This window comes from Topomyia yanbarensis, chromosome 3, assembly GCF_030247195.1.
Source record: "Topomyia yanbarensis strain Yona2022 chromosome 3, ASM3024719v1, whole genome shotgun sequence".
Taxonomy (NCBI): Eukaryota; Metazoa; Arthropoda; class Insecta; order Diptera; family Culicidae; genus Topomyia; species Topomyia yanbarensis.
Genome location: NC_080672.1, coordinates 122,175,615 through 122,202,351, shown reverse-complemented (window position 1 = coordinate 122,202,351; position 26,737 = coordinate 122,175,615). Strand labels below are relative to the sequence as shown.

At 39.5% G+C, this 26,737-nt stretch overlaps 1 protein-coding gene across 7 annotated transcripts in view; it reads left to right on the top strand.

The window, feature by feature from the left end:
• Window positions 1-25,044, top strand: part of LOC131687447 (kinesin-like protein unc-104) — a 153,330-nt gene extending 128,286 nt beyond the window's left edge. For 4 of the 7 annotated variants that reach the window (XM_058971527.1, XM_058971528.1, XM_058971530.1 and 1 more), the window contains 14 exons: window positions 2,411-2,809; window positions 2,874-3,331; window positions 3,394-3,508; window positions 3,571-3,737; window positions 3,802-4,007; window positions 4,442-4,711; window positions 16,684-16,821; window positions 16,894-17,355; window positions 17,425-17,515; window positions 17,579-18,244; window positions 18,306-18,495; window positions 21,092-21,938; window positions 21,992-22,093; window positions 22,163-25,044. In XM_058971527.1, the coding sequence (XP_058827510.1) occupies window positions 2,411-2,809; window positions 2,874-3,331; window positions 3,394-3,508; window positions 3,571-3,737; window positions 3,802-4,007; window positions 4,442-4,711; window positions 16,684-16,821; window positions 16,894-17,355; window positions 17,425-17,515; window positions 17,579-18,244; window positions 18,306-18,495; window positions 21,092-21,938; window positions 21,992-22,093; window positions 22,163-22,280 (4,229 nt within the window). In that variant the 3' untranslated portion in view covers window positions 22,281-25,044. The remainder of the gene's footprint in view (window positions 1-2,410; window positions 2,810-2,873; window positions 3,332-3,393; window positions 3,509-3,570; window positions 3,738-3,801; window positions 4,008-4,441; window positions 4,712-16,683; window positions 16,822-16,893; window positions 17,356-17,424; window positions 17,516-17,578; window positions 18,245-18,305; window positions 18,496-21,091; window positions 21,939-21,991; window positions 22,094-22,162) is intronic. The other 3 variants (XM_058971529.1, XM_058971532.1, XM_058971531.1) reach the window with 3 other exon arrangements.
• Window positions 25,045-26,737: the final 1,693 nt, after the last annotated feature.

The window sequence follows — 26,737 nt, the reverse complement described above, 5'->3', positions numbered from 1 at the left end:
GAAATTCGTAGTGACCGTAGCTATCTTTCTGTAAAAGTTCCCTGAAGGGAACTCTTCAGTTTTTCCTTGCGCTGTTTGTATGCTGGACATGTCGGGAGATCATGTGGATTTCCACCACAGTACAAACACTTTACAAGTTCCCTTTCACAGGAATCAGCAACATGATTCACCCCGCATTTCCCACAACAAGCCTTATTGTTAGAATGGGAGGCTGTGTGGCCCAATTGTTCGCTAATTGTACAGTTCATAACCCGTGGCACAAAAAAGCAAATAGGTAGACGAACCTTGTCAATAGGAGGATTTGGGTAGAGCAGACCCTGCGAAGGTTACTCGATAGAATTTTGAGATGACACATGTCCTGTTCCCGTCAGCTGAGACTGATGCTGAATGCAAACATTTGCACTTCAGTATCTTCACCGGTTGAAACATGGGGTCTTTTGAACAGCCAACCCAATGTGTCAGCAGATCCGCGCAACTCAAGTTAGAATCGGGCACGACCCCGCAGATTTCCACCCTATTTGCTGGTACATATACTCTGAACTCCTTTGTAAAGGGCCCGTAGCCGTCAATATCATTCGCCTGCTTCAAACTGTTTACCACCACTCGAAGCCGAATTTTCGATATTTCTGTCACGGTTAAACATCGATCTGTCAGAATTCTAGAACTCTTCAGTAAAATTAAATACTTCTTGTCTTTGGCCCAGAGGAATCCTGGATATATCTTGAACCGTGGAGTCGATTTTATTTCAACCTCCAACTCATCTTGCGATGAATCACTGTAATGGCAAGTCATTTTTGCACGGGCTGGACCCTAGGCAGCATTATAGAAGAGACAAGAATGGGGATGCAAAATAATGGTGGTACTTAACTGCAGTTGAACTCGCACTTCACACAGCAGTAGTAGCAAATAGGGAAACACCAATGCCGGAAAAAATCAATCGAACAAACCCAGCTTTCCGTTTTAAACTTTTTGCTTGCTGGCCCTTCTTCTGTGAGTAACGGTAGGAATAGTTTCGGTAATGCCCTGGAGCACACTTAAACAAAATTGTCCAGGTGCAGTGGATCACCGACGCTTACGATTAGCTGACAAAGCAATATTATCGTGTGTGAAAATGTACTGGCAAGATGTATAACAATTGATCTGTCTCGGTGTTTTAGTTGACTGCTCCTATAGCGATTTCCACTTGTTTCTTTGTTCGATCCTCACTAACGACTATAGGGACGAATCATCGGATTCATTTCTCCCCCACAAGGCTTCCTTGAAAACACAACAGTGTGTTTTCCAGACGATGTCGTTGTCCTGTTTGATTCATTGTGTTTGATTGTTAGCTGTGGAGAGCAATGCTCGTTTCGTTCTCCCCACAGCGGGAGTAGCTGGTGCTTTTGGTTTTTTACGGTTAGCCTGGGAAGTGAAACCACACCAAACTAAACAGACAAAACCGTTTACAAATGCATAAATAACTTTCCAATTACATTTAAACACGTTAAAAAATGGTTAGCTGTGGAATATTGCAACATTTCCAAATATCTGTGGAAATATGTGAAATTTTATCAATGTGCTAAAAAACTGTCATCTCTAAAAAAATAATCTGTTACCAACAATTGCGGTAATTTTGTGTTATTCTTTAACAAAATAAATTATTTGAACACTTCAAATATTTATTCAAGAATATTTAAAATTTCAAAAAGATAAGTTATTCTCATTTGAAAAAAAATCGCGAAAAACAGTTTCTTTTTTGCTATCTAAAACAGACTACCCCTTTAAGTCAGGTTAGGTGTAGTAGTAGTATTACCATAATTTAAACCTAAATTAGTTATTTTTAATAGAAAAATGTAAGATAAACGATAAAACTATTCGTATTGTAGAAAGACGCAATTACCAGAGATTGTAATTTTCTCTTAAAATTTGTGGCAGGGGGTTATTTCTACATCAAATGCAGCAAGACGCTGTGTAGCGAATATCTCATAACCAACATCGCTTGGACCGAACTCAATTCTCCAATAATAGCTGCAATATACATATATTTGTTTCAAATATTGTGAACGACTTGTGCACTACTGTTATGCGCGTAACTGCCCTATGTTCTATGGGGTTCCCTATATACATGGGGCAATTATACGTAGAATGGTAGTACACAGGACATGAGAAACTGTAATAATGTAACTAATATAAATGTGATACAAAGTACTGGATCAAGACGAGAGGTTTGGTACATATAAAACTTTGTCATTTGGCAACCACAACTATCTCCTGGTCAAATGCCGGCAACTCTCAACCCGAATCAAACCACTGTACAGTAGTATAGCGCACCTTTCCCACAATTGAAATGTTTCTTTCACCTACGCTCATTGCCAATCGAACCATTCAGGAAAAAAGTGGAACCAAACATTTTAACGCTTATCCTTTCCAGAGGATGAATGCATCAAAATGGAAAAGGGTGATGGAGGTGGCGGAGGCGGCTGTGGTGTTGACAGCGGAAACGCCGATGGCGACATCGGCGAAATGGAGAAGAAAATTTGCTCCCCCAACAGGCTGCGCAAACGTACCGGCTCCAGCACCGAGATGGCAGTCGATCAGTTGCAGGCCAGCGAGAAGCTGATTGCCGAGCTGAATGAAACGTGGGAGGAGAAATTAAAGCGCACCGAACAGATCCGCGTCCAACGGGAGGCCGTCTTTGCGGAAATGGGTGTTGCCGTCAAGGAGGATGGCATCACCGTGGGCGTTTTTTCGCCGAAGAAGTCACCTCATCTGGTGAATTTGAACGAGGATCCGACATTGTCGGAATGCTTACTGTACTATATTAAAGACGGTAAGATACTGGGCTGCAAACTATTGTGCAAACGGTTCAATTTATCACTTGCGTTCTCTTTCAGGTCTAACTCGTCTCGGTACGTCGGAGGCAAATGTCCCCCAGGACATACAGCTTTCGGGTTCACACATATTGAAAGAACATTGCGTATTTGAGAACAAGGACGGCGTTGTCACATTGGTTCCCCATAAGGATGCGTTGGTTTATCTCAACGGTAGGAAGCTGGTAGAACCGGAGGTCCTTCAAACTGGATCGCGCGTTATACTTGGTCGGAATCATGTGTTCCGTTTCACTCATCCGGAGCAGGCGCGTGAGAAACGCGAAAAAACTAAAGATAAAGACGTTTGTGGCACACCGGGCACTAACGGGGAGGTGGCGGATTGGAACTTTGCCCAGGGTGAATTGCTGGAAAAGCAAGGTATTGATTTGAAAGCAGAAATGGAGAAACGTCTATGTGCGCTGGAGGAACAATATAAACGTGAAAAAATTGCTGCAGATCAAGAATTCGAAGAGCAACGTAAGGTGGGTAAACGTTATATTCGTTCGGGTTGTGAATTGTTTTCGATGTTTGCTTTTTTCTGTAGACATATGAAGCACGTATTGATGCTCTTCAGAAACAGGTTGAAGAGCAATCGATGACTATGTCGATGTACAGTAGCTATAGCCCAGAGGATTTCCATCAAGAGGAAGACATCTTTGGTGAGATTTCATCAATTTTCTAAACTATTGCTCATTAGTGAATAATTAAATCTATCAAACAGTTAACCCTCTATTCGAATCCTGCTGGACAGCTCGCGAAGCCGGTCTGGCTGCTTGGGCCTTCCGAAAGTGGCGATTCCACCAGTTTACTTCACTTCGAGACGATTTATGGGGTAATGCAATATTCCTAAAGGAAGCCAATGCTATATCTGTGGAACTAAAGAAAAAGGTATATATTTTTAAAAGTAGCTACATTTATTAATGTAATTAACAATTCATTGTCTCTGTAACAGGTTCAGTTCCAATTCACTCTACTAACCGACACATTGTACTCGCCGCTTCCTCCGGAACTTACATCATCCTCATTGATTGGGGGAGCTCTTACCAATGGTCAAGAAGACGAGTTTGATCAGGTACCTATTCCTAGGACAATTGTTGCTGTTGAGGTAACCGATACCAAAAACGGGGCTACACATCACTGGAGCTTGGATAAATTACGGTATGAACGAATACCCATACTGTATTTTTTCGTCTGTCTTTCTAACTGTTTTGTCTATGATTGAGTATAGATCGTTTTAAAAGTCACTACACAAACACTCTCTACATTCTGCCAGATGTACATTTAAGTGCGTTCAAACTGGCATGCAAAATCCTCAAAGGCAACGTCTTTCTATGCTCACTTTACACTATCGATCAACATATATTCTGTTCAACAGCTTCAGTTTATTCTCCTATTCTTTTCATATTCGATCTTCTTATTATTAACATCAGACGAGAGAAAATGATAGATTTTCTTTTCTTCCTTTTCTTTCCACTCATCTGTATCACTATCACTCTCAACTACTAACCTGTAACCATAATCTGACCACACACTACAAATGCAACCAAACAACCTACCAAAATCATTGGCTGGCTTTGCGCTGCGCTCGCTAGCTATCGTCTAGAGCTGATGCGACAGATTTATAATTCTGCGGAATCGTCGCCCGAGGTGATGAGATATTTGGTCGATCTACCGAGGACGGATGTCGAACAGCAGTCCAGTATTGGTTTCGTGCAAAATTGTGACATTAAATCCCTATTGGAACCCGGCGATGGTGAATGTACGGAAGATTGCTTGACGTCACCGTCACTGCCAGCCGATGTTAGGGCCAGTGCGGGACGTAACTGCGGACGGCTGACACTGGCAAATTTAATGCCCTCTAGGTGCGATAACCAATAAAAAGTATACGCAACTGCAGACTGGGACTGAACAATGGTGTACAACGTTGGCGGGGCTTGCGCGGATCGTTGATAATATTGCTTTGTTTTGTTATTTGATTAGTGAAAGTTTGGGGCACTTCAGTGCATAAATGTTCGTCAAAATTAATTGAAATGTTTCGGAACACGCGTCAGGGTACCCATTTTTGTTGTTGTTGAAGACGAACCACTGCGACCAGTATTTAGATCTATTGTGGTCAGGGTACCTAAGTAACATTATTGATGAAACGTGCAATTCCAGCCCGAGTACGCATCGATGCATCCTGCACTTGTGCAATAGAACAGCTACGATCCATATCTATGCGCAAGCTTTGCTCTTGGCTAATAATAATTGCATTTCGGTGTTTTTAGTTGTTTTGCACCTCATTACATTTCTTTCATTAATTTCTTTATTTTTTGTTCTGTTTACTCCGTCTGATATATAGATGTATATGCCTAATGTTTTATCTTATTTTTCTCATTATGCATACATCATTATTTTTTCAATAATGTTGAATTGTACAATATTTAGTGGGCAAGATTGATACTCGTGATCTTCTAGAGTCAGATAATACAAATCCTGTTTTTTGGAGGATGCAATCCCATAATTTGGAATGTCTTAGAGTTCTGACAAAGATGGTTCAGTGTATGGGAGCCATACACTAATTACGTAAGTGCATAAGGAGGGAGGGGGAGTTCTAAAATATCTTACAAACTCTTATCTGACGGGGAGGGAGGGTTTATCCTCTCTTACATAATATCATAAAAGAAATATGAAAAATTGAAAAATAAGAAAAATATTCTTTTTACTAAGCAAAGGGAACTATTTCTTATTTGCTCCATGAACATTTTGTATATCAAATAATATCCCCGTAGTGGGGAGACTTGACCAAAAAAAAGTTCGCAGAAAAAATTTCATAACTTTTGAAAAACTAAACTAAAAATTCTGCAAAAAAATATGAACACGCATAATACCTTTGCACATTATATCTCAATGGCTTTTGAAGGATTGAAATTACTTTTAAAGATCTATGCAGGTTTAGCTGAAACCCTGGTCAAGTCTCCCCATGTTCCCCTACTACACCTTCCAGTACTAATCAGCATCAGCTTCCGCTTATCTTTCAATTTTATAGCGTTAATCACTGCCTGGTCCATAGGTTGGCACTCGGAGGTAACGTTTGGTGGTAGATAAATTACCTATGGAAATCAGAATATTCCAATTTTACTTAGTTACATTGTAATGTGAAGTGTATCAAACAATTTCACTTTACTCAATCCATAATCCGACTTGAAATCGTCTCCTCCTCCGTGTGCTGTACTATTGTCAAGCACCAATAACGCCTTGGATTCTAAGGTAAATTGCTTAGCGATCTCTCTTACCGTTGGTACGAATTCGCGATAGAACAATGTTCGGAAAAACTCTCGCTTCATCCAAGCTTTCTTGGAGTTATCATACGATACGGGTAGAAATTCTTTGGTAGGAAGCAAGCGTGGTGTGGTTACAGATCCGATAAACATCAATTTAAGGTTGTTCGGGCCATCGGCATTACAACATGGTATGAAAGGATAGCGCATTTTGTTTAATTTTCGCCTTCTTCTCGTTAGAAAGGATTCATTTCGTGATGCTGACAACTCCACCAAAAAAGCAGACTTATCAGCGTTGTATATTTGGGACTTTTTCAAGGTTGATTCGATCATTTTCTTCATCAAAATGTCCTTAAATTTCACGTATGCGTATATTCGCGGAAGCTTTTTCTCTGGTTACATATTTTACATTCAGTCCAAATCGGTCTTTTATATACATCCATCCGAAAATGCAAAATTCGGCTCCACGTAATACCCGCGTTTCTGAATCTCATGCAATTACGATTCTCCAATCAGCTGTAATGCTTCCGACGTAATAATAGTATTGGCTTCCATCTGCTGGAGAATTCATACATATTCTTCCATTAGAGGTAAATGCTACCCTTCAGCGTTGTTTGACTTTCAAAATCGTGTTTTCTCTAAACATCTAGTTTGGCTCACAATTCATCTTGAATCGTATTGCATGAACCGAGTTATACAGGACGACCTTATTTTCTAGCAAGCGTGTTTTCCACACCCATTTTCAAAATCCTCTATAATTATAAACTTCGCAACCAATGTGTTTTCTGCTTACGTTTATGTGTAGATCCAGATGGAATTTCCATTGCAGAACCAAACACCACTTTCACCTTATTTAAATAAAAAAAACATGGGTAGGTAATGTCAGAGACATAACCGAAGTGAAGTATAATACACTTAGGCTGGAATTCGAATGCTGCAATTTTCTGTATGGTTGCATTAACTTCATCTATCAAGTATTTCTGTTATTTATATATATATGCATTACCTACACGTACATCACTTGCGATGCGTTTATGCAAATGAAATTTCGGTCCTACCTCCGAAACTTGTAAACGTCCGCCCGAGTCACATGTGTGGCAAAATTCAACTGCTAGGTTTGTTCCCAAGTTTTCAGCGGGTAATTATTTTTCAATTAAATAGTACTACTTTTACTATTCATATCATTGAATATTCCATTACACGTATGTATAGTGAGATCGAAAGGCATTCGTCTAGCTGCTTTACTTTAGAAATAGGCCACTTTAAAGCATGGCATGCACAAATAAAATAAAGGCCAAATGGGATAACAAATACTATTTGGACTCACTGGAAGTTAAACTCACTCCATAGTTGAAAGCCAGTAGAAGGACATGTGCGTGTGGAATGTCAGCATTCGAGAGTTCGGGCGAATGTCCTATAAAAATAATATGTTCAAACCTTAACCAACCTTCTTCGCAATAATCCTGCGTAAAATGTAAAATTAAGTTTCACGTTTCCCAGTTTGCCCCCAGTATCCAACCATCAACAGTTTTAGTTTTATCAGTACATATTCAACAAACCAACATAATCTTCAAATCGTCAATCGCAGCCACACTACCGTTTGCCAGAAAAAAACTAATAAATGAGCACACTCCTTCGTAGTGCACTCTGGAGCGCGCGCCGTGGTGAATTTATTTGAGAACGCAACACGTAATTGAAAGAGCAAGAGAGCTCTGTCTCTCGCGCCCAACCACCCCATCGCCTTGAAATATGTTTATTTAGCTCCGAAAGAAAGAGCGTTCTGTGGTCTATGATCATTGTATGTATAAAACTAGCGCGCCTGTACATCATTGAAATGGTGCCTGGCGGCATGGAATATATTGCTTCGAGCTGACGGAACGTAGCAACTACTACGAGGTCAGAAAGCAAACTGACGATTTTTTTCTTACGTGCTGCTTTTATAATTGTGTCGCGGTTCATTGGATGGCAAAGAGGCGGTCCTAGTAACGCTCGCCGCTTGGTTGAATTGTTCGGACCAATCAGCGCTGATAATTACCACTTTCAGAAAATACATTAATATATTTATAGTTATAGTACATTTTACGGAATCAAATACAATATGCGTGCACATATTTCCGATCAGACAGTGCAGAAATATAGCGATTTCGATCAGTACAACAGAAGTTATTCGCATTTGAAACTGGAAAAACATCTCAGCAGAAACTTTGAAACGGGACCCCTATTATAGGGGCCCTATATTGAAACGTTAGAAGTATTCTACTTCAAAAAAACTTGTTGTAGTTAAAAATGAATTCAAGAGTTTCTTAGGGACAAATATAATCATACTGAGCTGTTTGCAGCACAGCATGTGATTATTACATAGCTAACGAATGCCGAAAACCAGAAATATTTGTATTTATAGAAATAAGCGTTATACAAAAAATCGCAAAATTTTTATCATCATGTTTTTAAATTTTGCTCTTGAGACCTTTTAAATCGAAAGGACGTGAAATATTTCAAAATTTCTGCAACTGTTCATAGGCGCCTTGCGAAAACGACGCAAGATTAATTTCATTCTATGTTTTTCCTACTGCACATAGGTACATAGTAAAACCGTCCTAAGCATCAAAATAAAATAAATTATTTTCTTCTGTTCATGCGCCTTTTTTGGAAGTTGAATTTGGAAAGTAAAATAAATTAAATTGTAATTGAAAATCTTATTTATTACGATGTAATATGTCATTCATTGATTGTAACCAATTCCAGCCAATGATTTGTTAATATAAACTAAAGTTTCCCACATTTTTTTCTGTAAGACTTTTTTAAATCCAGCTTAACTATTTACCATAGCAACGGAGAACATTCGTAGTGCGTAGCTCATTTTATCGAAAACTGAAGCAATTCAATGCTCGTCGATAGTGCTACCTTTGTTGAAAAAAGCCTTACGTGCAGAGTCGTATGATTCTTGGTCCTGAAAAAAGACCTGTGTAAAAGATCCTATAATTTTCACAAGGACGCATCATGCTCAGGAGTTTAAAAACTACATTAGCCACATTAGCCCGAAAGTCCCTATTAGTTACCTAAAGAGCAATACGTGGTCCGAATGCCGGAGGAGCGTCAAGCGTAGATAATATTTAACAGGGAACCCGGAAGAGGTTGCCGGCTTCGTGACAGGCCACGTACACGATGGCTTTGTGCGTTTGAGGAGGACCTGAGGGCGCTCAACGTTCAATGCGACTGGAAGCGATTGGCCCAGGATCGGGTCCAGTGAAGGAGGATACTCCATTCGGCGTAAGCGCATTTAGAAGCAGCTGTAGCCCATCAAATACCTAAAGACCATAGTCCTTAGACTATATTGGCATAATTGTTCCATGTAACACATATTTGTGCTCTAATAGGTATCTGTTTTGGGTCCATGAAACATTAATCACGTTTTTCTCAGTTCGAGCTTAATGTCACTTAGGACCTTTTGAATAAGTTCTCTTGAATTTTGATTGCTCTTTTCAAAGAAGAGCCGAAGATACAACTGATTAGATGCAAAATACGAAAATATATCCTTTTAGTTTCCCCTTCCAAGTTTAGGACACACATGATGCTGTTCGTCAGAAATCAGATGGTCGTAAATTGACACCAGAACCAAATATAAATTAAGGGGTTACATACTCTTTTGTGCGAAAAAAGTCAAAAAAGTTTGTATTTACGTAAAGGCATAAGGCAATAATTTCATTACATCAAACTAATAGTATTTTAGTAGTACATTTTTCAGCAAAATAAACAAGCATAAGTTTATAAAAATATATTTATAATTGGCCGATTTGTGGCTTTTTCCCCGAACCCCTTTTTTATTCAAGAGGTTTGCGGTGATCACGTTTGAGGACAAATAGATCAACTAAAATCCCAAAACTCAAAAAATTCCATTAGTATATGAGTATTCCTCGTACCTTAACGATTAGTTGAATATTTATTAATTTTTTCCTGTTTTCGGGAACGTTTTCCTATAAAATTGCTGTTTTAAGCTCTAGAAATTGTTTTGAAAAATTCTCATCTACAAAACAAAAATTTATGCACAAAAAATAAATCATTAAGGTACGAGAAAAATTAATTACAAATAATTAAAAAAAAAAAAATTAAGAAAATCGGCTGAGTGGGTTTTCGGCAATCGTGATCACGGATAAACCATTTTTGGAAAAATGACTTCAAGTTACCACTGCTCTTGGTAGACAAAGCGCGCTTGGAAGCGCTGTAACTTTAGATCTATGTCTCGGATCTCTATACAAATCTTGTAAAATTTTCTCAAGGATGTATTTCCAGATAACATAAAAAAAACGATTTGATTTTTTGAAAAATAAAAAGGTATGTAAATCCTTAAATGCGCCAACGTCCCATACAAATGCGTCTTATCTTTTTGCCTTTCTCAATAGAAAGGTATTGCAATTGCTCTGAAAACCGACTTTTTAACGGAGGCCCGGAGGGCCGAGTGACATATACCATTCGATTCAGTTCGTCGAGTTCGGCAAATGTCTGTGTGTGTGTATGTATGTGTGTATGTATGTATGTGTGTGTGTGTGTATGTGACCAAAAATGTCACTCATTTTTCTCAGAGATGGCTGAACCGATTTTGACAAACTTAGTCTCAAATGAAAGGTGCAACATTCCCATAGGCTGCTATTGAATTTCTAATGGATCCGACTTCCGGTTCCGGAATTACAGGGTGATAAGTACGAACACGCAGAAAATGTCGATTTTAATAAATTCTGCAATGAATGTATAAAGGTGAAAATTTTTCCAAAATATGACCACAACTGCTTCGATTTGTAGTATTAGGTCACTAACATCCATTCAAAGTCTATTTGGCCACATTGGCCACCATCCTCGGTTCCGGAAGCCCCGGCGGAAGTATCTAAATTAAGAATAACAGTCACATCGGTTTCTCGGAGATGGCTAGACCGATTCGACTAAACTTGGCCTCAAATGAAAGGTATTGCGTCCCCGTAAATGGCTATTAATTTCATCCCGATCCGACTTCCGGTTCCGGAGTTACAGGTTGTGGCGTGCGATCACATAGCAAATTGTGATTCAAACCGATACTCCGATGAAAGCAAAAAAGGTAAAAATTTCGCTAAAATGTCTCTCAAACAACTTAAATTTGCTGTTCTAGGTCACCGACGGCCAACCAAACTTTCGTTGACTACATTGACCACCATAGACGGTTCCGGAAGTGCCCGGGAAAAGCGGCCATCTTTCAAAATTTACGAACTCACATCAGTTTCCCGGAAATGGTTGGGCCAATTTTCACAAACTTAGTCCCAAATGATAGCTATAATATCCCCATAGATATCTATAAAATTTCGTACAGATCGCTTATATGGTTCCGGAAATATAGACTAAACCGTCCGGTCACATATGAAATTCCCATATAAGCCGGAACTCAAATTTTTTTTCAAAGGGGGGACCTCATGAAATTTCAGAAATCGAATTCGTATTTTTGATGCCAAACATCTTTAAAATGCATGAAACGTCGAGATTTTATGTTATCTCGAAAAAATTTTTTTTTATAAAAATCGACTTTTTGGGACTTTGCCGATTTCGCACCTTTTTGCCTTTCTCAATAGAAAGGTATTGCAATTGCTCTGAAAACCGACTTTTTAACGGAGGCCCGGAGGGCCGAGTGACATATACCATTCGATTCAGTTCGTCGAGTTCGGCAAATGTCTGTGTGTGTGTATGTATGTGTGTATGTATGTATGTGTGTGTATGTGTGTGTGTATGTGACCAAAAATGTCACTCATTTTTCTCAGAGATGGCTGAACCGATTTTGACAAACTTAGTCTCAAATGAAAGGTGCAACGTTCCCATAGGCTGCTATTGAATTTCTAATGGATCCGACTTCCGGTTCCGGAATTACAGGGTGATACGTACGAACACGCAGAAAATATCGATTTTAATAAATTCTGGAATGAATGTATAAAGGAGAAAATTTTTCCAAAATATGACCACAACTGCTTCGATTTGTAGTATTAGGTCACTAACATCCATTCAAAGTCTATTTCAGTTCAATATTACCGTGGCTGTTTTTTCTTTTTCAAAATTTTAGAACTCGAATAATGATTTATTTTCCTGTATATAGTCGTCATGTGATGTATAATAATAAAATGTAATATATGCATTTAAAAGCTTTTAATGAATATAAACAACACACACATTCTCGTGATTCATGATTGAGAAAGGCACAATTGCACCGCTAGGTGGATTAAAATAGGTTTTTTTCAGTTCACATTTGCTAAAAAATAATTGAAATTGATAACGATACCTGATCCAAGCAAGCTGTTTGTTTTAATTTTCATTTTGTTTGTATTTGCTAGAATATTGCACGATGACGTCATAAAAATGACAGTTCAGCGAAGGTGGTAGAATTTGATAGCGGTTCGAAACTAGTTTGTCGTACTTGATAGAATCAACACATTAGTTCATGCAAACAAGCTTTCTGAACTGTTGAAGTTACGCCAAAAAGCTTCACGCAACGTACTATTTGCCGATTTTTTCACCTTTCACTATCTGCTGAGTAAAAATTGAAAAATATTCGTCACTACCTGAGTGCATATAAGAACAGTAACGACACTGTCAAAATTGGAACAATGATTATTTATCAGTGTCATTCCAAACGAGTCAAATCCATGTATTTTGAGAGGTCGTTTGTTCGGTTGGAATATTACTGATAGATAATCATGATAGTTGTCTTCACTCTCCTTACATACAATCTGGTCACTACTATTACAGAATTTATTTATCGACAACGTATTAGAGCGTTTTGCCTTTATTCCTCCATAGATCTCTTAACATTAAAAACTATTCATATAATTATCAATTAAAATAACATTTTCGAACCTTGCGGAAAAAGTTGGCAATTTACACATCTTGTGCACATCGAACTGCTATGTTGTTTCTTCCACTTTTTATTTTTTTTTACTGGTTTCCAATGCGTTCGCGTCTAGAAAAAAATTGTTTTTTAACTAAAATCCCCAGTTAAAGGATAAAAAATCGCTATACGTGATTCAACCCGTCTGATGGCTTGTTGTGAGAATGATGCGTCAAGCTGTCATGTATAGGGTTACCACCCATTTGAGTTTCACCCGGGGAATCCGGTTTTTGGAAGCAATCTCTGGGTCTCCGAGACTTTCATCAGTTTTACCGGGTCTGGTGAGACGACTGATAATTTTTACTTTTATAATATTGAATTTCAAAGGAATTCTTCCGGTGTTTTGCGGTGGCTGCTCCTGCAGCGTCTGTTGATCAAAGAGGAGAGCTATGCTCGTTTGTTGGAAATTCTTTAGCAACTGTGGTGACGTATAACCGCCTTATTTGCGACGCACTGAGAATTATGGAAGACACCGCAGTATGCTTTCCACTCTGCTCCGGTGGAAAGCAATACTCGTTCGACTTATCCTCCACAGCGAGAGTGGCTGGTGCTTTTGGATTCTTTGCGGTTAGCCGTGGAAGTTAAATTCCTATCTAAACCGACAAAACTGTCGGCCTGTTACGTAGTAATAAAATTCAGGAGCCCCTCCTAACTCCCCCACTTACTTTATCAACAATACTATTAACACACGCAAAACAAAAATCTCTTGCAATAATTGCAAGCGACAATCACTTGCAAATAATGTTAGCATCACTTGCAATTTTTCAGTGAAAGCCGCTTGCAATTGTTGCAAGCGTATAAAATCACTTCATCTCTCGCTATACTACATACGTTTCTTCAACACACTGTTACCACCACATTCATGTGCCTATGCTGGTTGGTATAGCGACGCAAGGCGAGTTTTTATTTTCTGTCTACTTTTTATTCATTCCTCACCAACATCATCAAACGCAGTTTTGTGGTTTATTCATTACACATGAGACGGCATCAAATTGCGAATGTGACGATTGTACGAGTTTTAACGTCCTGTTCTTACGTGTAAGAACAGATCAATGCTTATAGTTAGCGCCATGATGCGCAAGAGCCTGAGTTTAAATCAGGGTGGTTGTTTTACTTTTTTCATTAATCGTGAAAGATGATTTCATATTTTAATGACTTTTATCCGCTTATTACTAACTGGTAGTATGGTTGGGTGGAGAAAGTATTGCCTAGCGATCTGTTTGTGCAGAGTTCGTTATACAATACCAGCAGTCTTTTTTATCTAACACATATTGGTCACCAATACACATACACCGCTAACACATAGGCAAAATTCGTTCTTTTTGTTTCTTGCATTGCATGCAAGGAAGCTTCTTGCAATTTTCGCACATTACCAGAACGCTTGCAATTTTTGCTCGCATTTATTGCATTAATGTAAGCGAATCTTACCGGGTACGTTTTGGGTGCACAAAAGCTTGACTTAGTGAAGTTCTAAGATGTCACAAAGTTTCAATTTCCAGCTATGGTTAAAAACATAGGTTTTTAATCAATTGAAACCTAAAAAGGTACCCGGGTACCGCATCGGATACATAACGGTTAAACTTACCGACTAAACCTAAACCTCGGTATCTAGCAATCCTCATCCATCCGGGGCAACTTCAATAGGGATTGTGCTCTTGCTCGTTTTCTACTTGCTGATTGTGTTAATTGTTCAGGTTTTTTCCGTTGCTGCATTTTCTTGCTTGCTGTTCAACCTTCGCGGTATATCTGATCTACGCAGGTCTGCTGCAAACAACCTCACCTGTTGAGACACGGAGGTGTCGACTATAATGATTGAAATATCTTTAAAACCATCTTCACAGGGTGTCTCATCTTTCTTGGTTCTCCTCGTTCCAATTTATCAGCTAGCAGATGATGATAGTTCCTCGGCGGCGGTATTTCTACCGATACTGATGTCCATTCTTGCACTCCATTTGGTCATCAGCCACTCCGAAGGAGAGATAATCAGCGGTGTAATTTATCCAGACAACCATACCCGATTTTCTCCGATTTCGTGTTTTTTCCGCTTAGCTCCTGTTGCTTGCCTGCTAACCGACATTTGCTGTGTGAATGGTCTACTGACTTTTTCTAATATCGAAACTTGTCGAAACGTGAACCGATCCAGGGATGGCGGCCAACTTGACATACATTTTTTTCATTAGCAGGAATTAAATAAACTTTTAAAATACTTCGAAACCTTCATGGGAGAGCTTTGAATCCCCAAAACCCTTCCCTTGCGCACGGGCCTAGTTGCTGAGAATGTCATTTGAAACATTTTGAGTATATGTAGCTACAGCAATGAACAGAAAAATATATATATATAATGTGAAAAAACACGATAAGCGTACCATTCACACAAAATTATAATTATCAATATAGTTTTATAGTTAAAATGATCTTAACCTACGGTAATAGATCGTGTCACGGTAGAATGCGATCGTGTCTCTTAGTGTATTCGTTCAATTGCGGTCGTCCCAGGTAGATATTGGATGAGATCTTATTGTATGGATGTATTGAGTACAAAGGTCAGTCTACAGTCCCAGCTCTAAAGAAGTAGTAAATAGATCATTTTGTAATCCAATAACGAGGAAGCACCACCATTTTCTAGGTAGCTGTTAACTAGTTCCGATATTATCTAATCACAAAAGATCAAACTTTATAAGAATTGATTTGTAATTAATATTATGATCATATTCAAACTTTTCTTCCTTACTAAATAGTACAATATTTCATATTAAAGTAATTCACGCCTTATATTAACATCAAAACACCATACATGTTCACTGGCATTATTCAGGCTAGGATTAGCAATTACACAATACAGCACATGCCTTTGAGGATGGAATGTACTGCCAGTAAGCTGCTTCTTATTTCGTTTTTACTTCAAACTGAAATTAAATCAAACCCACCAAACCACGCGTATCATTTTTTGCCTTAATGATGCAATAGATTTTAAACATTTTAACGAATATTGTACATTACTGCATTTTTTGGCAATTGCGATTTTTCTAGGAAAATCAACTTGGAGAAAAAAGCTTTGGCTTTAATTGTCAAATTTCTTTTATTTCCGATCCCGAATTCCGAGCGTATTTTTATGATGGAATGCGGAAAAAAAACTACATATTATATTAAGATGCGGATTTTATTAGGTTCGCATACCTTCTTGTCGATTTTGTCGAAATCTCTCGTCAAAATACGCTCGAAATTCAGGCTCGGAAGTAGAAGACTATCATAATATACGTACTTTTATGTAATCTGATTTGACTCTCACGTTGTTTATGTTGGACAATATAAACATCGTCTTTTCTATATTCATTGCTAATAATTGATCTGGAATTATTGCTATGGCAGTAATTCAAATTGTTTGTATGGTTTTAGCTTAAAACTACAAATTCCTCACTGCTCTTTGGTTGATGCCATTTATTCCAATTTTCTCAGTATCGTGTGCGATAATAACAGAGCAATTTTCAGTGAGAAATGTTCTGACCCAGCATTTTCAGTTGACATCATTTCATAAGTAGCATTTTGTAGTTTTATTTTAAATGTCTAGTTATTTATTTTGCATGTAGTCATGCTTCTCATATCATAAATAAAACAGTGATAATTTCGTTAAATTCTCAATCAAACTAATTTGCCACTCTTCAAACTTTACAAATTATAGACAACGTTTGGAGTTGATGCGCGAAATGTACCACAACGAGGCAGAACTCAGTCCTACTTCGCCTGATTACAACGTGGAGAGTTTGACCGGAGGTGATCCATTCTATGATCGCTTCCCCTGGTTCCGCATGGTTGGAAGGTAATTGATGGGTTCTAATATATGCATATTTGTATTTCCGTAAGTTATTCCACTTTTTTTTCTCTTCCGCAGATCATTTGTGTATTTGAGTAACCTACTGTATCCGGTACCGCTTGTGCACAAGGTGGCGATCGTCAACGAGCGTGGCGATGTTCGCGGTTATCTTCGTGTTGCCGTTCAACCAGTTATGGATGAGGAAAATGCAGATTTCAGCAACGGTGTAAAACAGTCCGCTCGCATTCTATTCGATGAGGAACAAAACGGTCAGCACAAGATACCGAAGATTCGCACGATTCACGATAAGGACGAAAAGTACATGGAGGGTGCTAACGATATCATGAAGCTGGAGGAATTGGAGCAGGAGGATGCTGACTCGGGTCGTGGCGATTCGAGTGTCGCTTCCGAGTTGCATGACTCGAACGAACATGAACCGGGCGAGCATCTACAGCCGGGTAAGGAATTCACATTCCGTGTTACGGTTTTACAAGCGACTGGAATTGCGGCCGAATATGCGGATATCTTCTGTCAGTTTAAGTAAGTTGCTGTCATTGGGGGGTATTGTTTTCTTTGATTATAGATTATTTTATGGGGAATTTGTTGCAGCTTTTTGCACCGCCATGAAGAAGCTTTTTCGACGGAACCGGTCAAAAACTCTGGCTCTGGAGCTCCACTTGGATTCTATCACGTACAGAATGTAAGTTAGAGTCCCCATCGAATACGGGTTTGTTTAAATTCGAAATCATTATTTTTTGAACAGATAACAGTACCAGTCACAAAATCCTTCATCGAATACTTGAAAACACAGCCGATAGTGTTCAAGGTTTTCGGCCACTATCAACACCACCCGTTGCACAAGGACGCCAAACAGGATTGTCATATTACACGGCCACCCCCTCGGCGCATGCTACCGCCGAGTATTCCGATCAGTCAACCGGTTCGCAGTCCGAAGTTTGGACCGTTGCCGTGTCCCCCTTCGTCAACAGTATTAGCCAAGCATGACGTGTTGGTATGGTTTGAGATATGCGAACTGGCTCCTAACGGCGAATACGTTCCCGCCGTGGTCGATCACAGCGATGATCTGCCGTGTCGTGGCTTATTCCTGCTTCACCAAGGTATACAGCGCCGAATTAGGATAACAATTGTTCACGAGCCAACCCCGGAAGTAAAGTGGAAGGACATTCGCGAGCTAGTGGTAGGACGTATCCGAAACCAACCGGAGCCAGCAGATGAGCTGGATGATTCGGACTCGTGTGTTTTGTCGCTGGGCCTGTTCCCGGGTGAGGTATTGGAGGTGCCTGGTGACGATCGGTCATTCTTCCGTTTTGAAGCCGCCTGGGACTCCAGCTTACACAATTCGGCGTTGCTCAACCGTGTCACACAAACTGGCGAACAGATCTTCATCACGCTTAGTGCATATCTAGAGGTAGGTTTTTTTGCATGTGGATTTTTGTGACAGTTCAACTTGAATGCTATATTCAACACAGCTCGATAACTGTGCCCGTCCGGCCATCATAACGAAGGACCTGAGCATGATCATCTATGGACGGGACGCACGTACTGGACCTCGTTCGCTCAAACATCTGTTCTCGGGCCAGTATCGCAATCCGGAAGCGAATCGGTTGTCCGGCGTGTACGAGCTATCGCTGAGGAGAGCTTCCGAAGCAGGTAGTCCAGGTAGAAATGTGCTAGTGTGTAGAGCGCTAATACTACGAAAGTCCCACAAAAAAAACGATCTTCTCTGGGCAGATTTTTGTTCGCTATTTGTGTTTGCTTATTTTTCGGCTACAGTTGTTGTTTTCTTGGTTTTGTTTGCTTATTAGAGATGGTCATGCTTCACAACGAACAGTTTCGCTGTACTTTAATTATCTTATTAAATAGTTGAAACAAAACTAGGGGTAATTGCTGGCAGTCTAAAACGTGCTTAACCGAATCGTAGTTTCAACTAGTTAAGTTGGATCTAGCGAGACATAACATCAATGGTGCTTTTCACGCAACGAAAGGTTACAACCGAAGCTCGTCCGTTGTGTAGTTCTTTGATTCTGAAATTATTGTCACAGATTAAGTTAAGTACATTGGGGTGATTCTTGACTCAAACCCAAGAACATTCATTGGATCTACTCAACAATTGTTGCAATACTGGCATGCGGGTGCCTTGTTTGGTGGCAGAAGGGAGAAGTCATGGCAAACCAATCAAAGTTAAACCGTCTTCAGAGAATGGTCTTGATGGCGATGACTGGTGCGTCCTCGATAACACCTACTGCTGATCTAGAGGCACTCTTGAACATAAATCCATACATGTATTTCTGAAACAAGAAACACTTGCTGGTGCATACCGTCTTAAGGTTGCTGGGCTGTGGAACAGTAACCCAATAGATTGTGCAACTTTCCACACAAGACGGTGATCCCAAATTTTTACTTGGGATGAGCATACAGTATCTCCCAGTGACTCTTACACTCACATATACCTTTCCTTTTAAAATTTTAAATATGAGAATTTCTCTTTGCGAGGAATGGCTGTCTGGCTGTTTGGAGCGATAACTTGAAGTTTATGTAGTTGTTAAACCTTTTCTTTGCCAATCTCATTCGCTTGGTAGATATTGCACAGTATTCCAAGCAGAAATCTTCGCGATTCTGTGATTACAATAGGCACTTAAACAGGGAATTTGCGGCAAAAGAAAATCTATTTTTGCTCTGATAGTCAGGTTGCTCCGAAAGCACTTAATTCGGCAGATTTGAGATTGAAATTAATTATCGCATGTCGAACGCAAATCGAAGATCTTAGCATTTCAAATGCTATCTACCTTCTATGGGTGCCCGGTCATTCCGGTTTTACTAGAAATGAATGGGCGGATAAATTGGCTAGAACTGGCGCTGCGACTGACTTCGTTGGTTCAGAACCAGTTCTACCATTGTCGATTTATTGGATAAAACACAAGGTTCTTACGCTGCATCCGAACATGCCAACCGTTGGCGTAGCTTTACTAGAATTTACTGCATTTTTCCAAGCACAGTTGCATTTCAGTCAGGGTATTGACTGGACATTACAAGCTCGATTATAACATGGCTACTATTCAGCGTGCTGAGTAATATTCATGTGACCTTTGTGAATTCGATTATGAATCTTCATACCATTTGATATTTAACTGCCCTGCAGTAATGCAATTGTGTAGCCAGATTTTTGGTTCTATATACGTAGAAGAACCTATGTATAGAGAGCCGAAACTTGTTCCCACCCGGTGTTAAAGAACTATAGTTACAATATCTCTTCAGGGTGTTGTCGATCTTTTATTTCAATATCCCCTCGGGGGTGTTGTTATATTCGCTCATCCACACGTGTCTTTTATTCCAATGGGCGTGAAGACTTACACATTGTCTATGTTTCCTGTGTTATTATTTTCCTTATCCCTAACCTTATCGCTTCCCCAATCCTTTCCATTAAGAAATGATTAAAAGACAAATCACAGCCACGCACAAATCTCCGATCAACATGGGGTACATGCCATTCGAGCTAGTCCTGATAGTCTCTCACAAGAAAGGGTTAATGGGATGGTTAATGATTACACTATATGGATTTTTTCTGGTAACAAGGCAGTTTATGTTGGAAAAACATGTTTATGTAGGCAAAACATGGAATGCTTACAATCACCTAAAGTGTTCCTGAAAAAATACTTTTTTCGGCCGCATCGAAGATTTTTAAATAAAACGGTAGCTTTTTCTACAGAGCGTTCCATAAAGTGTCAGGTCGCGTCGTTGGTTTTACCGCAGATAGAAATGTTTGTTATACCAAATTAGTCTCACATTTCGTACAGCTAGTGATCAATTAAACTTATGCCAAATTATTCTGATCTAATATATTTAACAGACGTGCTAACACTTGCCTAATGTTGCTCACAAAGCACAAACAACATTTTTAATTCAGGAAATTCTTGTTTCAAGTAACGCAAAACTGCATTATATTAACTTAAATAAGTATACTTCCATTTCAAAAGTTAAATTAGTTTAAAAAGTCATCAGGAAGCTTTTAGAATCGTGTGATTCAAAATTAGTAGCTGTTTAGTTTGCATTCGTTCTTAGTCTTTTATTATTCTAAAAATCTCTTCTATATTTTAGTAGGCTTGTTTATTTCTTAATTATTTGGTTATGTATTATGATTGGAGTATTCAAGAAGCACTTAATTTTTTGTTCAATCATCGAATTGAAAATCGACCGATATAAAATTAATATTGAATTAACAATTTTTGTAAACAAACTTTCATCCACTAAACCTCAGGCGTGCAGAGACGTCAACGTCGCGTTCTGGACACTAGCTCGACGTACGTCCGCGGCGAAGAGAATCTGCACGGTTGGCGTCCGCGTGGCGACTCGCTGATCTTCGACCATCAGTGGGAACTGGAGAAGCTAACCCGGCTCGAGGAAGTCGGCCGCGTTCGACACCTGCTGATGTTGCGCGAACGTCTCGGTATGGATACCACACCGAACCCGACCACCAAAACCGAAAAGGATGTGTGCAATTTGGCCCAGCGAGCGAGCGCCTCGCCAGTGCACATGGTCATCCCACATTCACCTCAGACACCGGTCAAGGATCAGCAGACACCGACGATGCCCGATCGAGAATTGACTCCACGTGAAACGGAGTTGGTGTGGAAGTGTGTCAAATTGATCCAGGGACGTATCGGGAACAAGGTCGATTCGAGCGAAACCAACAATCAACTCGCGGTGGATGCCTCACCTGGCGACGAAGGCTGTGCTGATATGAACGCCAGCTACATATCGGGTAATTCTGTCGAGCTCTGCTCGCCGGATCGGGTGGAAATACCCAACGGTTGGGAAGCGCCGGCACCAGCTCCACAAACACAGGAAATGCCACTGCGGTTGTACGTACCCGAGCTTGAAGAGATTCGCGTGAGTCCTGTTGTAGCCAGGAAGGGATATCTGAACGTGCTAGAGCATGGCGGTTCGGGTTGGAAAAAACGTTGGGTAACCGTGCGACGTCCGTACGTATTTATCTTCCGCTCAGACAAGGATCCGGTTGAGCGTGCGGTATTGAACTTGGCTACCGCTCAAGTTGAATGCAGCGAGGATCAAGCGGCGATGGTTAAGGTGCCCAACACCTTCAGGTAAGTTTGATTGACGATGGGAGGTTCGGTTCTAAATGTGATATTTTTTACAGTGTGGTAACCAAACATCGAGGTTATCTGTTGCAGACACTAGGTGACAAAGAAGTGCACGATTGGCTCTATGCTATTAATCCACTTCTCGCTGGTCAAATTAGGTGAGTTTGAGTTTCAATATAAGTTTTGGCTGTGTAATAGTTTTTAAAACTTTTTTTTCTATTGATCAGATCTCGCCTGGCGCGACGAAACGTGAATGGTAGCAGTAGTGGGGGTGATTCGTCCGCATCCACTCTCATGATCTCGCAGGCACAGCACCAGATCAACAGTGGTAGTTCGGCTAAATGAGATACGATTACGATGGAGTCCGTGTTGGTGTACTAGACGAAAGATCTGATTTCCATCTTGAGAGTCTGCATGTGCGACGACGAAGGCAGCGACGAACAGCGACGGTAAACAACGATCGAAGTGATGATGATAGAAACGTCCGCATGGTAGAAGGAAGCAGCTTTAAGGTGCTTCTTTTCGATTACGTTTACAGTCTTGTTTGGTTCTGTACCAGACACGATCAGTTTCTGTTTCTATTCATTTTCCAATTGCTATACGAACGTTGAGGCTGCTTCAGAGAAGCAAGAATCGTGAGTACCTAATACTTTCCAACACACGGATCCATCGGCGAAGATTAGCTGAGGAATAAAACAGTGACGGTCAGACTTTACCATGTTACTAAGTAAATTGTGAAGGCTTAAAGTTATGTTTTTAATGTTTTGCGAAGGCAAACATTGACTGCAACGCTAAAATATTTTCAACCTTAGGGAAAATATGTATATTTTTATACAATTTTATTTAAACCAGTTGTGTAGATAATTGTTGATTTTATTTCATAACAAAATGGGAACAGATTGATCCTTCAACAGACAGGTGACAAGATATTCAGGGAAAATGAATTTCAACTGAATATTCCTTAGCTAGAAATAAAACTGTCTTGGTTTCAAGATTCCTAGCGCTTGCTACTAAAAATGACATTCTCAACGCGGGCACGCAGTCGACCACGTAAAATTTCGAAACGGGTAAAACTCCTCATGAATTGCTTATAACTATTAATAGTTCCCAGGTGCTCAAAACCCCTCCGAAAGCAAGGGCAAACAGGATAAAACGGAAAACGCAATCAAAGAGTGACCACTTTAGTTGATTCTAAGTTTGCTAATTTTGCCTTGTTATGAAACGTATTAGTTCGAATGAGAAAAGTAAAAAGGGAAAGAAAACAATAAAATTGATATTAATAATAGAAGTTTAATATCTAGATCAAGGAACAAATCAACATGAACAAAAAAAATAACTTTAAATAGTCGTATGTGTATACCTTTTCTCTACAGTCAGATCAAACAAACAAAATGCTAATTATCAATTTTAAGAACTACAATACTCAACAACAACAGTGACATAGTTGGAACACACAAAAACTCACTCAAAACTCAAAGCCACAAAACAACCTGCAAAATTTCAGTATTCAGCACACTCTCGCTACAGACACTTATTGGAATAATGGAAGAGAACGTGTAGTTAGTGGTGCTGCAAAATTAAGAAATAGTGAGACAGAAAATAGTGTGCAATATTCTAGTGGCACCTGGTTCACAGGATGGTGTCTACGGTGTTAGAGAAGAATTGTTTCCATTATCTAATGCGTACACAAAGATTCATTCGCATTTAGTTGTATTTTCATCAGGTGTGCCAGTTAAGGTCAAGAGATAAAGTCCATGAAAACATGGCACTATGTAAAGGCAAAGATTCGAATAAGATTTTGTTTTTGAAAATATATTTTATTCATTAAGGAACATTTGCCACAGCGACAGAGGCATAAACTGCCGCAAGTGGCCCACAAAAATGCTTATCTGTTGGTCCGATAGTACCGATGTTGTAGAACTATCTGCAAGCGGCTTATCCCCCAGTTCAGAAGACCTTCATAGCGAGGTAGTTAGTAGCTCACGCAGGCGTTCCACATGCACCCGTACCAGATTGCTTCTCAATTTAATGGTTATTAGGAAGAAATGCTAACAAACTGCTAGTGCGCTTAGGATTTCTCCGGTTCTCGTTCGAAGCTGAAAGCTGGAAAGGAATGCGGAAGAATCTACACTGTATAGAATCTGTAAATATTAACGCTCATAATTTCCGGTTAGTAGTCATTAAGTCCCAGTAGTTGCTTGAGTTCTGCCGTGTTCTGAGAGTAGACATGTTAAAAGATACAATTGATTTTGTTATCCCGCCTTCCGCGTCAGTAGTAGTTGTAAATAGGAGTACCGAGGCAAGTATACGGATCATATTTTTACTTCAACGGTTGGTAGAGATGGTTGAGACTTCAAGAGTTTCTGGTAGATGGTAGCTAGTGGGGGCCGTTTTTGATCCAATGAGTTGTTATTGTGATTGTGGACTAGAGTCAGATAGATTCACTAATGGCAGGCGAAATAGTTGTTTTATGTCTGATAATTGTTCTTTTTTTTAAATATAGAAATTACTATTGAAGGTTTTATGCAAATGCCACTTCTCGGAGTTCTTCCTTTTTTGCGGCATTGCCAAAAAAGGTACTCATATACCACCTCTGACGGTTTCAACGCGAGGGCCGTTCAAAAAGTTCAAGTTAAGAAAAGTAAAATATTCTTGACTGCTTATTGACGTTCATCTTCTTAGATGGACGTACGATAAAGTTTAAAATTAACGGCCTCGAATACTAAGAAGCACACTCTTTTATTTGAGAAGCTAATTTGTCTTATCTCTGTTGGCAATAAATTTTTCGAAACAAATCCAATATTACAAATCTGAAGCAAGGCATAGTATATGAAAGAAATTAATATAGTATCATTATGGCGAGCTGGCTATTTTGTGTTGGATAATCATTAAATCAAAGATGCTGTTTCATAAAATTTCGAAAATTTTCGATATGCTAATGTCTAGCTCTGATTAAAAACCATGAACCGAGCAAATTCTAATATGGACAGCACAGAACAATTTGCTAATTTTGAAATCTATTATTCCCTGGCAGAAACAGGCAAATTAGCTCATGATAATTCCATTCACGCTGACCCACCCCTCGTAGCAGTCTAAACCTTACAACAGTCGCACATACGCGAGCACGCGAATGTGCTCGGTCCCGCTGCATTGCCTTTTGCCTTTTCGTCGTGTGTTTTACGCATAAAGGTCTATCCGCACTAGACCGATCCGATCCGATCCGACCCGACTTTTTCATCTTCGGATTCGCTCGGGTTGTTGATGTAATGGTATTGGTAGCATGTCGGGCGTCCGACGCAAAAAAGAATCGTTGCCAACGATATTCCTCGAACAGACTCTCCGACTTTTTTCTGCTTCTCCACCGACCGGCTCGAACAGAGAGAGAGAGAACGTGTGAGGCAACCAAAGCAGGTAAAATGATTCTTCTGCTGGTGTGGGACAGCATGTCGTCCACTCAGAAAGGAAAAATAATATCGTCAATAACTTTTGCTTCTACCCATGCTTGAACGGCTTGACCAGAGGCGCATATGAGATAGCGGACAGATTTGTTTTCCAACCGGTGCGGAATTGATTCTATGCCGGGATAGCTAGGATTTCTTCCGATTTTACTTTCAGGTTGTTTTTGTTGCCGAGCTGGATGTTCAAATTTGTTTATGAACACCGTAACATAGGATATTTGTGCTATTTGCGGGTCCCGGTTGAATTTTGTACATCGGTAGGAAGAATGTTCTCGATTTGTTGACAAATAGGGTGATGAGCCTATTTGCACCATGTTTCTATTATTACCCTACCCATTTGAAGCCGTTGGTTAGAGCAGTGTCTGCCATCTTTGTTCAACGCATTGAGTCAAATGGTAGCGCAACAATAGGGACACTCGAATCGAGTTTTCATTGTGCTCAAACACGAGAATTTTACTGTTTTCAACGCATTTGTGTTATTATATTGGTTCTTAACAACGAAGCAAAGCGGTTGATGTCAATTTTTACGCATTCCATTGATTATAAGGCAAGAAATTACCGAATTAGTGAGGCACCTTGCTTAGTATGGTGAAAATAGGCTCATCACCCTATATCATTTTTGCTTGAAGCGAAACTGAGGCATGTTCTAACCCCGACTGCTGTTAAAATGCTTGAAATGATAGCGTTTGGGTTTACAACCAGACTCAGTTTCGCGATCAAGCAGCGCATATTTCAATTCAACTAAACATTTTTTTTTTTATCGGGGCATACTATGATGGTCGAACCCTAATATTTCTTAATTCGACCGTACGTTTTATTGATTCTAATGATTGTCATATTTTATTATTTAAACAACGAACTTCTTTGTTTGCATTGATCGTATCAACAATATTTATGTATAAAAGTTACACCAGGTCAAAGCAATAAAACAAAACACGCAAATGATGTGTGTTAAAGAATTCTTCCAATCCAACAAAACAGAATTTATTAACTAATCCTTTTCTTGAAATGTAACAGAATCTTTTTTTAATTGAATAATGTGGAATTTTTAGCAAAAGTCGCCGAATGCGGAGCGAATATTAGAAAACTTAAGTTGGAAATACCAACATTCGAACAATGTTTCTTATTTAAGATTTGCAGATTGCGAAGTTTGTAGACAAGACTTATTTTAGTTTTGTAATTTCATTTAGGCGTCTTACGCAATTTATTTTACTATAGAAGTTTCGCGAACCAATACAGCAAAATCGGTACGTCGTAGAAACCTATGTGATCCAATATAATTTCAAATTAAAAACTTCTAGATGTTTTAATAACGTAAAATAAATTGTTAGTAGAAGAAAACAC